The 13,306-nt window shown below is 42.9% G+C and overlaps 1 protein-coding gene across 1 annotated transcript; it reads left to right on the top strand.

Annotated features, from left to right (window-relative positions):
- Positions 1-4,747: 4,747 nt before the first annotated feature.
- LOC144890936 (uncharacterized) lies at positions 4,748-8,103 on the top strand. Its single transcript, XM_078772826.1, has 2 exons — positions 4,748-5,128; positions 7,797-8,103. The coding sequence occupies exons 1-2, from the start codon at positions 4,813-4,815 to the stop codon at positions 7,814-7,816; spliced, it is 336 nt and encodes a 111-aa protein (XP_078628952.1). The 5' UTR covers positions 4,748-4,812; the 3' UTR covers positions 7,817-8,103.
- Positions 8,104-13,306: the final 5,203 nt, after the last annotated feature.

The following is a 13,306-nucleotide window of genomic DNA, read 5'->3' as shown; positions in this document are numbered from 1 at the left end:
AGCTAGTCGAGTCCAGTCCAATTCAATCCAACCTAGTCCAGTCCAGCATATATACAGCATTAGGGTAGCAGGGTAGTTGTTTTTCAGCTACCTCGGGGAGTGACGTGCCTGCTCTATGCGAGTCCCTGGCTCAGCTGCCTCCGGCTGACTGTACCTGGTATGGGCCCCTTGTCCAGGGTAACGGATCCCCACTGCCTTGTGGGAGAAGCCTTTTTAGACTAAGGCTATGATAAGGACACTCAGGATAAGGACATCAAACCACAACTGTAGGTCAGTCTGGGCAGCACTCAATTGTGGATAAATGTGGCCATGGAAGTCGGTGGTGGAACCAATTTATGTCTCACTGTGCAGAAAGTTGTGTCCTGTGTCCACTTTGGACATCAAGGGTAGTAGTCGTCATACCAATTACCTGGCCAACCTGCTGCACCTATGAAAGCCATATTAAATACCTATATGCCAATTCTGGGGGAATGATCCTCTCCATTAGGATGGTTTCTTCAGGAGTAAACTTAATTTCTTTAACATAAAAAATCATCATGAGTTTAATGGCAGATAATAAACATTTTGTCAGTTTAAACATCATTTCTTCCTTTCATGATGCAGCTGTTGAATTTCTCGTCAAAACAACTCGCCCCTGCGGACCATTGCAATTCTCTGCGGACCATTGGGATTCTCTGTGGACCAGTGAGTGTTAGTTTTTACTGGTCCAGCTGGCTGGTGAAAAAAAAAAGAAGTTAAGATCCAACCCTGAGATGCAATAGTGGTTATCTTAAATTTGTTTTATGTTTCATTTTAATTTGTCATCACACTTTAAAAGAATCCTCTAAAACTGGTGTTGGGTAAAGGCCTAATCATGCTGGTTGATGTGGAAGAATAGTTCAGTGTTAACATTCTTACCTTTGGTTTAGCTGACGTGATTTATAATCCCAAGTAATGGAGATCCGAATAAAACTTGGTGTTGCATGCACCTTTACATTTAGCACCCAATTATTATAAGATGACTTTAATCTGGATGTCTGAAATCATGGAAAATAAATCCCATGATGTCCTTTCAACAAAAGTATGCCATTGGATTTCTACTGTGAATTAAATTAATCTTTGCTCAGTTTTGTGTTTACATCTTCAGACATGTCACAATTCAGCATTAGGGCCACCTGAGGCCTGAAGTCACAAGTCTTTCACCATCCACAAATAAATTGGTGACAGTTGGTCAAGTCTGTCTCAGGAACATGCTCATCATCTCTTGCGTTTTGAAGGATGTGGGCATGATGGACACTGCTCATGCCACAGTTGACTTCCTTAATTCTGTCTTTGCAAAAAAAGCCAAGGTCCATAATGCCTCTTTTTCTACACCCATCCTCACCTCATCACTGAAAATATCCTACAGCCGGTGACCTTTCCTCCTCCCAAGGTTGAGAAATTCCTCGCTAACTCTCTTGACTCCTCTTCCGCTACTGCTTGCGGTCACATCAGTGCTCTCAACTGAACACTCTTGCTTCTCTGGTCATTTTCCGATATCTTAGAAAAATCACCAACGCCCATTCGAAAGTGGTCCCAAAACTGACCCCTCTATCCATTTTAAGCAAAGCAGTTAATTTTTTTTAAATTGGATACAAAGTCCATGCTCATAAAAGAGCGAGAACACAAAACAGATCAGGATGGAACATAATAAAAGGAACAGCAGAAAGTGAGGGGGAAACACCAACAGAAGGGCTGAAAACCAAAATAGCGTGAGACTTGGACAACTAAGGGATGTGGGGAGTAATGAGGGGTTTGGGAGGATGCACAGGGTGGACACAACCGATACAGAAGGAAATGCCCAGAAAGGAAAAAAAATTGAAATTTGGAAAGAGTGGGCTTCAGGGTGGGGAAGATGTGCGGGGGGGGGGGGGGGGGGGTGTTAACGAGGGTATAAAAGATGATGGTTTTGCATTGGGGATAATCTGAGATGGTAGTGAAGACCTAGAGGGAAGAGTAATATCGAAGAGAATGTGGAATTAGAACAGACCTGAAGATTCATCCTTTCTCTAACCTTCCTATCTCCAAAGAGCATTTTTACTTCCATGCAGGTCATTCCACGTTGGACATGCTGCTTCTTCTGCGTCTCACGACCGCCTCATGGTCTCTACCATTTCCACTAACGAGCTAATTCCTATACCTGCGGAGATCCTTTTCTCACCCTTCTCTTACAATTTTCATCTCCTTGTGCTGTGATGCATCCATTTGTTGTACTCCCAACGTTTTCCCATTGTCCCATTTTGTGTTTATCCTTTGCTTTCTGTTATTGGACTGATCGGAGTCGATTGATTCGATCGACTGATTCAAGAGCCTCAGTTCATGCAGTAAAAAGTTATTATTTAGAAATGATGTTAGGGAACAAGCATTTTGCACATTTTTGTGACATAAAAAGTTGAGTTGGTTTTAAAAAATCCACTATAATTTATATTCAAGAAAAACACTGAGGTTCCATCTTTAGAGGAGTTGAAGATCTTTGGATGGTGATTTATGTGAGCTTTTTTAACCTTGTCCTATCTAAGACAAGGACAGATATACTGACAGCACAGTGGGGATTTAGAGTGCAAAAACACCTTTGTGTGAAGAAATTTGTGGCCTCCTGAGTGATACGAGCATCAGATGGTGGACGTGACGGGAATTGAAAGGGGTGACCATTTTGAGCTGAAGGTCAATGCAGCAGCACGCTGCAGATGTTTCTGCAACTTCCAGGCCATGTATGGTAGTTCAGACACAAATCGTCGACGGCAAACGAATGCTAAACATATAAGCGAGGGAAGCATTCAATTTTTTTTCGAAAGACGGCGGTGGCAGACGAATTCACCTTTTGCGATACAATATTGTCTTGTGGCAAGTGCCAAGTTCAGGAGCAGATTCCAAAAGGAAATATAAAAACCGGAGGAGCTTCAGCCAATGTTCTTTCTATAGAATGGTCTGGTGAACAATGTGCATGGAAAACATGGCTGCAGCCCTTCCGATCAGCTGATTGCTCAAAATGGAGAAAAGAGGCTTAGGCAGGTATATCACCACGATGGCTATTGGACCACACCATGACGGCATGTGCATTGTGCCATGAAAGCTTTGGATTTGCTGCTCCTGGTAGATCAATTGCTCATGTGGAGGGTGTTTGGCAGGATGAGGGTCGGAACTGAGGGGCCAAGCAGCACAGACGTCTCCATGGAAACTGGTTCTCGACCTGCATTGATGCAGTCAGTCGGAGAGGCTTTCGGGGGCAGGTTCCGGAGGGAATGCAGGCACTGCACTCCTCAAGGTGACCTTCTCTTCAGCGAGTAGACGCACAGCAAAGTTTGATTTGGTGGCATCGCCGTGACAAGCTTACAAAAGGAGGGTGATTATCAGGCCACACTAAAAAACTGCTTGAGCCTGCATCCCAATGTCTCCTGCAGTTTTGTCCTTTCTCTGCCAAACATTCTACTTATGCACGCCCCATGCAGCACTTGTAAGATTTGTTTTCAAATTGTGCTTATTCAAGTATCAATTGTGGGTGTTTTTCTGAAGACTTTCTGCTGGCTTTGCATGAATCCATTGCTGGGATGTTCAGCTATGCTGGGGATGTATATTGTTCGAATTCATTCACCCCTTCCCCCCCTCTTCCCCCAAACCTCGGTAATCACACAAGTGGAGGTGATGGGGAAGTTGTGAAAAACTAAATTGAGAGAAGGAAAGAGAAAAGAGGTGAGAAGGGAGAAGGGAGGGCCAGTGAGCGTAATGTGTGAAAGGAAGAGAGTATGGGGTTGGGCGAGAATGGGGGAGGGAGGGAGGTGTTGAGGGGTATAAAAGGAGTTTTTTTGGAGATATAAGTAGATGGAGCATAGGGAAGGAAGGATTTATGGTGCCTGTGAGAGATGGGCCCTTTTCAAAGTTAAAGTGATAGGATTACAAAAAGCATGTAATAATTCCTATACTTATCACCAGTAGTGATTTCTGGAAAGGACAAACCATCAAAACTATTAAATTGCTTTGCAAATGGAACTAGATATCTGCGATCGCAAGACGATCGACAACGGTAAGCCGAGGGGATGCTTACCCTTGGCGATGGCCCACGACTTACCATTGGCTCACGATCCAATGATGGCCATTTTTTTTCAGACCACCATATGACCACCATATGACCATCATATGTTTCCCCATCTACAGTCTATCCACAAAACTCAACATCATGAAAATTGAAGAAAATTATTGAAGTTATGATCAAAAAAGTGTTTTTTGTTCATTAGGTCACAATCCAAAAACAAATAGGTCAAGGACACTAATGTAATCAAATATCAGGTGCCCTCACTTATGATGCAAGATCATCTTGGAAGGTCAAGCGGTCTTTGAGATTCTGTATTGGCAAAATCGAGCGATGATAAAAAAAAAACCGCATTATATTTTTCAGACCGCCATTTGACCATGACCTTTAACTCGGAAAGGTATAAGGTAAATTAAACATAAATTCAACTTGCTCTAGGCTATCTAGAGAATGCAACTTTGTTCCGATCGGACAAACGTTAGTCGAGTTATGGTGAAAAATGTTTAAATGTCTATAATTAGGTCATGACATTAAAATTATGTCAGTCAAAAAATATGTCAAACCTGCTGTAACGTATTATTCTGACTTGTATTTGCATTGTTGTTGTGGTTTATCGGACGCGCTTATTCGTCAGACACGAGTGAATCATCACCGCGTCGATAAACGCGCTTTCCGCTTCCGGCACGATGGAGTCTGCTTGAGTTCGTTACATGGTGTCAGAAGTTCGTTGATATTCACGCCATAAGCCGCCATTCGTCTCCATAAATATGGCGTCTCCGAACTTTGATCATCCCTCGATCGACTGGGAGAGTCTGGATCTCTACCAGGAGTTTTGCCGGTTCAGAAATCACGTCAGTTTTGTCTTGTCAGGGCCGCTCGCAGACATAGCGAAGCCTCGTCAAGCAGGATGGCTCGGAACGTGGATCGGCGAACAAGGTCGTCAAATCTACCAAACTCTATCTTGGGAGGAAGGAGAGAAAGACGACCCACAGGAAGTGCTGAACAAATTCCAGAACTATGTGCAGCCCAGAAAGAACAAAAGAGTTGCCAGACACCGACTGAAACAAAGGCGCCAGCGGAGTGGTGAGTCTTTTGATCATTTCATAAAAGATCTGAGGATAATTCTCATGGATTGCGATTACCAAGACCCAGACGACATAATCGTCGATTGCATCATTGATGGCAGCCATGATAAGAGGGTCCAAGAGAAATTACTCGATAGGGGTGAGGAGCTCTCACTAGCTAAAGCTATAGAAATTGGCCAACAGCTAGAGCTCTCGCAGAAACATATGAGAATAGTCCGAGATGAAGATGCTCTCATCTCAGCCCTCAGATCTGAAAACGAACGAACTCAGCACCAGACTCAACGTTGTAAGAGCAAGCCTGATAGGCATACACAAGCCACCGAGCTGTTCAAAGCTGAGAATCGGTTTCGGAATGACGGTCCCTGCAGCAAATGTGGCCAGTCAGTGCACAGGCAAGCCAAGTGTCCAGCAATTAATTCTAGCTGCTCCTACTGCAAGAAGCCTGGTCACTGGTTTGCGGCGTGTCGGAAGAGACTGCGCGACCTAAAGTCCCTTGATGAGGAGACCAGTCTAGATCATGTAGATCTTCCTCAAGAACTCGTCAAGGAATCTGAAATTTTAAGGATCTCCGCTCTACAACCAAGCATCAATACGGCTACTCATGACAAGTGGGCACAGACCGTCATGTTGCTGGGTCAGCCGACTCGGTTCCGGATTGACATGGGTGCAAGGTGCAACACACTAACACTCAACGACTACCAGTTAGTCCAGCACCTCGCAGGCGATCTACGATCGTCGCATAAAGTTCTTAAAACATACTCGAACCATACTATCCATCCTGTCGGTACCGTGACACTCCCTCTCTCTCACAAAAACAAGACCGTTAGTGGTTCAGGAAAATGCCACGTCCAACAGACAAACAAGGCGTCAAGCGTTTCCTTGGATTCGTTCAGTATTTAGGGAAGTTTATCCCCAACCTAAGTGACACAAGCAAGCCTCTCCGTGATCTCTGCAAGGCGGACGTGGAGTTCTCCTGGCAGTCAGCTCAGGAGCTGTCCTTCAAGAAGCTGAAGCAAGCATGTATTTCGGCCCCGGTCCTTCAGCACTACGATGTAAGTCAGCCAGTTGAAATACAAGCTGATGCCAGCCAAAACGCTGTAGGAGCCTGTTTGCTCCAGAATGGCAACCCTATAGCGTTCACATCACGCAGTATGACCGATACTGAGTGTCGCTATGCTATGATTGAGAAGGAAATGCTCTCAATCGTCCATGCAACAGAAGCATTTCACTACTATATCTTTGGAAAATCAGTAGTGGTATATAATGACCATAAACCCCTTGAGGAAATCTTCAAGAAGCCTCTCCTATCTTCTCCCATGCGTTTACAGCGTATGTTGCTCAAGCTTCAACGGTATGACTTGGAGGTTAACTACTGCCGTGGTTCTGAGATGGTGCTCCCCAACACATTGTCCCGTGCACCTCTACCGGACACCGACTCAGAAGCTGGGAAAGACCTTGAGCCTGTGAACATGTTCCAGTTCCTTGCGATCACGAGTGGGAAATACCTCGAAATCCAGGAAGCTACTCTGAGTCAAATGAGCCTTCTCTGCGGTGTCATTGCAAGTGGATGGCCTGACTCCCGAAAGGAAGTCCCAGCACAGGTCCATCCGTACTTTGACTCCAGAACGCAATTGGCAGTCTCAGACAGTGTTGTCTACAAAGGCATGCGCCTTGTCATCCCGCCAAGCCTCAGACCCAGAATGCTGAGCTTGATTCATGAATCGCACCTCGGAGTGAACAAGTGTAAGCAGCGCGCTCGCGAGGTCATGTATTGGCCCTCAATGAACTCTGACATCGAAGAAACTGTACGGAATTGTTGCAAGTGTGCAGAGTATCAAAGCGCTCAGCAACGGGAGCCTCTCTTGCCGACTTACACGCCTGATCTTCCATTCATCGAAGTTGGAAGCGACGTTTTTGACTTCGAATCAAAGCAGTATTTGCTCACGGTCGATTATTACTCCAAGTTTGTGGAGGTGGATTGCCTCAAGGACATTACAGCTCGCTCTGTAATCGAAGCTCTCAAGCAGCAGTTTTGTCGACATGGTATTCCAGAGAAGCTGCGAAGCGATTCCGGAAGTCAGTACACGTCAGAGGAATTTTCTCAGTTTTGCAAAGAATATGGCATAACTCACGACATTGTGTCCCCCAAGCACCAACGTGCCAATGGAGAGGCAGAAATAGCGATCCAGACAGTGAAAAGGCTCTGGAAGAAGTCAGCAGATAAGTACTTAGCCCTGCTAGACTACCGCACCACTCCACTTGAAGGAATAAACTTGTCCCCGGCTCAGCTCCTAATGGGAAGACGCCCCAGAAACACACTGCCTTGCAACCGCACTCTTCTCATGCCTGCGCGGTATGACCATCACCTTGTGAGATCACGCCTTGACACACAGAAGGAGAAACAAAAATACTATCATGACAAGCCATCTATGTCAGATTTGCCACCGCTCCAGCCGGGAGACAGTGTTAGGATGTTGCCAAACCCGGAGGCCAGGCATTGGATTCCGGCTGTAGTTGAGGCGCGCCACAACAGCCCCCGGTCATATTTGCTGAGGACCCCAAACAATGTGTACCGGCGTAACAGGCTCCATCTCCGCAGAGTGCCTCATTCAGCCAATGTTGGCCCGGTGGGAAGTCAGCCACTCTCTCGCTTTTACTCTTCCCAGGACATGAGGGACTTCCCTGATCCCACCACTCAACAGGACACCCCAGTGGGGAACTGCTGCAAGTCCCCAAGTCCAAGTGAGCAAGCATCTGAATCCCAAAGTCTCCCAACAGTGTCATCGCCTCGAGCCACTGCATCTCCCAGAAATACCAAGTTCATCACAAGGAGCGGCAGAGCGGTTAACCCTCCCAGACGTCTGGATCTTTAAATTTAAATCAATTGATTCACGTGATCTGAATGTGATGCTGTTTGTTAATTAATTCAGTGTAAGTTTTACTTTATAGAGTTATTTGCTTTGCTGGTTTCCTTTAAAGTGGCTTCCTTGAAAGAAAGGAGGATGTAACGTATTATTCTGACTTGTATTTGCATTGTTGTTGTGGTTTATCGGACGCGCTTATTCGTCAGACACGAGTGAATCATCACCGCGTCGATAAACGCGCTTTCCGCTTCCGGCACGATGGAGTCTGCTTGAGTTCGTTACACCTGCATACTTTCTATTCACATTACTAATGCAAAATTTAATTGTGAAAGTCCCATTCGGCTCCGAGATACAGCTTAGACATTGGTAGTGCCGCTCGGAAATGAGCAGTGCAGGAAGAACCAAAAATAAATAAATAAATTGTGGTTTAGTACTCTTAGGGGTCTAAGAAACTCGAAAATACCATTTAAAATTGGGGGCACTAATTGTAGAACGAAAATTGAAAACAGCTATAATTCTATAGAGGAGGCTTAAATGACATGAAATCTGAAAGCGAGTGATATTTTCATGAATACACTGATGTCAAAGCAATTGGCAGTTGCAGCAGAATTTGTGATCTGTATTATTTCGAAATGCCCAAACCATCCGTTTTTAAATAAGAGTCGGTTTTACTTTGTCAATATTATTTTGGGAAGGAATGAAAAAGTTTTTCAGAATTGCCACATAATGCATGTGGAATGATGTACTTGGCCAGGATCTGCATCCACATCTGCGTAAATGGGTTAAAATGCTCACAACTGTGAAGAAATTTCGATTTTAAAATACACGGCATGATTTATATTGAAATTGAACGTAATTTTTTTTTTTAAATACACACCATAATTTATTTTTTAAATTGAACTGTACAATGGTAGTAATACTGCTTGATATAATCAAGCTTGATATAAGACAGCAGTATTATTACCATGGTAAAGCATTTTTTATAACTCCGGTTGGAAATTTCAATCAAAATTGGAAGTTAAAATGTGAAGAATTCAATCCTAGTCAGACAATACCAAAGACTTCGAAATTTCTATGTGCTGCTTCCTTGCTTGATGCTGAGCATTTAAAGGATAGAGCAATGGCAAACAACCCTGTAGGTTGGCATCCATTGGGGAGAAAGAAATTCAAAAATATGACGTCTCTGGTACCCAGAGTGCGATGTGGGAAGTGACGTTACTTTCCCCAATCTCAGCGACTGTGTTTGTGTGAAAGTCAATTCTGGTGTTGTCTCGTGTGTCTATCTGCAGGTGTGCACGATTTGTGTCACAGTGCTTCCATGAGCGTTAGAGCCTATAAAAAGTGCATTTTTTTCATGTCCCAGGCTCGTCGTAAAGCTAATGCTATGAATGAAACAAATAAACAATGCTCTTCCATGAGCCTCCATCCTGTATACAACAAAAGAAAAAAAAAATCGCTAAAAAAACACCTATCCGGTGCTTCAGTGGAATGTACATGTGGCTTCCAGTATCACTGATAATGTGAAAACCCAAATAAAATCTTATTTAAAGACAAAAAAGAGAGACATTAAAACGTTTTTGTCTTTTTATAATTTCACTTTGTTCAAAAAAGGAAAGGAAAAAAGATCAGAGAAAAAAAAAACAGGAATTCACAACAGCAAAGGCCTCATATCTGAATGATGGAAGTGGTGCTATATTAAAGGTTCACAATGACCTGCTGAGATGTAACTCATCCAGAATTGTGGAATGACCGGCATGACAACACGGAATGATCTCCAGCGTGGAGTTGCTCTGAAAAACATGAAAACGTTGCCCGAGGAGAGGTTCCCTTAACATGTACAGTATGCTGGCCACGCCACAACTCCCTAGACATGGTTCTTGGAGAGCAAGTAGGGAAAGGAGGTGGGGGATTGTTGAGGGGAGAGAAGGTGAAGTTCTTTACCGACCGAAAATTATCCCATGGTGTCTTTAATAAAGAGTAAGTAAGCTTTAATAAAGTAATAAAGAGTAAATAAAGAGTATTTTGAGGCCAAATTCAGGGCAAATTTGAAAGTTTACCTACTCTGCAGTATTTCTCATCTTTGATTTCATCGTCTCCGTTTCATTGGGAAATGGGAAGTAAAGCTGAGCATGTGATTCCGGGGCCATTGAATGGAAGATCATCAATTTAAATCCCTCAATGCCAAAATTGAAAATACTCCTTGGGATGAGTTGCTCACTGGTTATTTTGCTCAAATGCCAACAAAATACCCCAACCAAGACAACATTGATATGCTATGGAGTGTAATTAGGATTTAAGGCTTATTTATATGCACTAGGGCATTGCCCGTACTATATCTATATCTAAAATTATATCCCCCCCCTCTATTTACATGAAATGGTTTGGTCCAAAGCGAACGGCTTGCGAGTGGTGACAATCCCCCCCCTCTATTTACATGCAATGGTTCGGTCCAAAGCGAACGGCTTCCGGAGTTTGGTAAAGAAATCGCCATCGCGTACACAAACGCGCAGGAAAGCGAATGAATCGCAAATTCGTTTTTATCAGTTGTAAAACATAGTTTAACGCCAACATAGTTTGCAAACGTGAAATAAATGAATACGCTCTCAAATGTGCCATCCGAGGCAGAGTGTGCCCGCCACGTTCGGCAAACGCGATCGTTCGCTGCTCTGTGATTGGTTGAAGCGTTTTTTGGACATATCTCGGTAAGTAATTGTCCGATTAATTTCAAACCTTGAAAAGGCACATCCTCGGGTCCCCAGCAATATACCTGGCAAGTTTCAAGTATATCGGACCGGTAGTTGTCGAGAAATCGTTGTCGCATACAAACACACAGACAGACACACAGAGATTACTGGAATTATAGATAGATGAGCATTTCATATTTGAATGTTTTCCTTCAAGATTAGTGAAGTCACATGAATAATTAATCTATTGTTTAACTTGTCCTACCTTCAGCCTCGCTGTATCTGTAACAATGGTGTGACGAGAGCTTTTTGTAGTTAACATCATTTTAGGGTAAATATATTTGACATTTCTCAACTAAAAACATTAATAATATCCAATTATCCATTTAAAATATCCAATTGCTCCCGAACTGATTAAAATGAAGATAACCATTCGATAGCCATACTCAGACTGATGTAAGGAATGTCTTTATTATCAGGTCGAGGTTTCGAAACAAAATTGTGTTTCAACCTGTGAACTTCTTAGATTATGGTAAATTTATTGCATTGCTTTATTTTTAACATTAAGAACATCAGCGTGAACCCAATTACTGTGTGATGTAGTTTTAGTGACCAATTGCATTATCACCGACACAAATAGTTTTGAAACAAAGTTGATTCTCATTAATGGGGCATCACATTTATCTCAGACCAATACCAATTACTATGGCACTCACATTAAAAAGAGGGAATAAATAAAACAAGACCCATAGCTAGTCTAACAACGGTGTAGCCAGGCTTGAATCAGCTGAGTGGGTCTGCTGTCCCCCGACATGTGACCAGATCCTCAGCTACGATTGCTGGACATTTGCTTTAATTGGTGAATCACATAAAAATATGGCTGCCGAACCACGTGACCAATAACGTCAAAGTTTTTTCCCTTGATAAATTTATCCCTAGATCATGCTCAAGAAATTTCATACTGATCGGATGAAGCGTCCTACTTGTCGATTTCTGGCGTCATAATGAAGGCACCTATGACATCATCATTAACATATGTTATTCCCCATAGGGAGTACTTTACAATGAGCCACCTTCCAATATTTTTTCCATGGGGTGGTTTCGGAGATAGAGGTGCAGCGTTTTTCGCTTTTTTCAAGATGGCGGCTGTACCACGTGACTTACGACGTCATAATTATCAATAAAAAATTATACAGGAGGCACTCGTATTGTGAAAATTTCGTCTCAATTTGACCGATGGTTGCAGAGAAACGAATTTCAAAGGAAATAAACCTGGAAAATGCCGGCAGAAGGGACATACATACATACAGACAGACAAACACTGTTCCAGATTGCGTTGCCCTATGAGCTACGCTGTAAAAACTGTCCTCGAAGGCCACCTTACACAAAACAACATATTTCTCAATCTACTTGTTTAATTATTGTCACCTTAGAGTGGGGTCAGCGAGGGAAGGGTTTTGGCTCGTGGTCTGCAAGTCTTTCAGGAACCGGTTGGCTAGGCCTCATGTTTGACTGCAGGTGGCAGGAAAATGTAATTTATTCAGGGTGCCGGCGATAACTCGCAAAAGACACCTTGGGATTGTTGACCTCCCCCGACTAATTTTGCGAGATAGGAGTCCTCCGGCTTAATGTCCAACTGATGGATGACACATATCGATGCGTCACCATGCACATGAACAACCCGGATGACAGTTTATAACTGGGTTAAGATTGAAACTCAGGCTGGAAAACTCAAAGTTGTGAGTGCATAGCTATCCTGCCAACCTCTACAAAACAACATATTTCTCGATTTCCATAATTTATTTTGACTAAGATAATGTTTTAGACATTTTACAGAAAGGAAACCTTATTCAATAGAGGCTAATGTGAAGAAGTGCTTTCGTAAAAACCTAGATCAATGAACTAAGCAGAGACAGAAATAGTGGAAAGTTTCATCTTCCTGGGTTCTAAGATGTGAGTGAAGAATGTAGAGGAGATATTTACAGGCGGTTAGTGTTGACTGTTGGGGAAAAAAGCAATGCTGGGATTGACAAGGAAATGGAAAGACAAAGATGTGACAAAACAAACCAAGAGGACGCTGGTGAATGCTGTGGTATTTGTAATTGTAATGTATGGATGGATGTGAGTCATGGCCAGTGAAGAAGAAAGAAAAGAGGATGATTGACAGTTTTGTAACAGAGTGTTGTTAAAATCCCATGGAGTGCAAGTAGAACAAACAAATCATTGCTTGAATAAATTGGACAATCATGTACATCAGTAGCACTGATGCTAAAACAAAAAACTGTCATACTTTGGACACATTCTGAGTGCGGAAAGCGAAATTCTGAAGAAGTGAACGATACTGGGTGTGCTCCTTTCAAAATCTAAATGAAAATCAGTTTGCTGTAAGTTTTAAGTTAAACTATATATATATATATATATATATATATATATATATATATATATATATATATATATATATATATATATATATATATTGTTATGTCCCGGGGTTCGGGTGTACTATGAGGGGGTTAGCCTCCGTACCCTCCCGAACTTACTGGACCTGCGGATGCCGTGCACGAATAACTTCGTACTTTGGTAGGTTGTGAACCAGCAACTACAAATGGCAATTGGTCCATCGCGCAA

The sequence above is a fragment of the Myxine glutinosa genome, chromosome 2 (genome assembly GCF_964187855.1).
Source record: "Myxine glutinosa chromosome 2, kmMyxGlut1.1, whole genome shotgun sequence".
NCBI lineage: Eukaryota > Metazoa > Chordata > Myxini > Myxiniformes > Myxinidae > Myxine > Myxine glutinosa.
The sequence above is the reverse complement of the archived record's forward strand: the minus strand, read 5'-3'. Positions and strand labels throughout refer to the sequence as shown.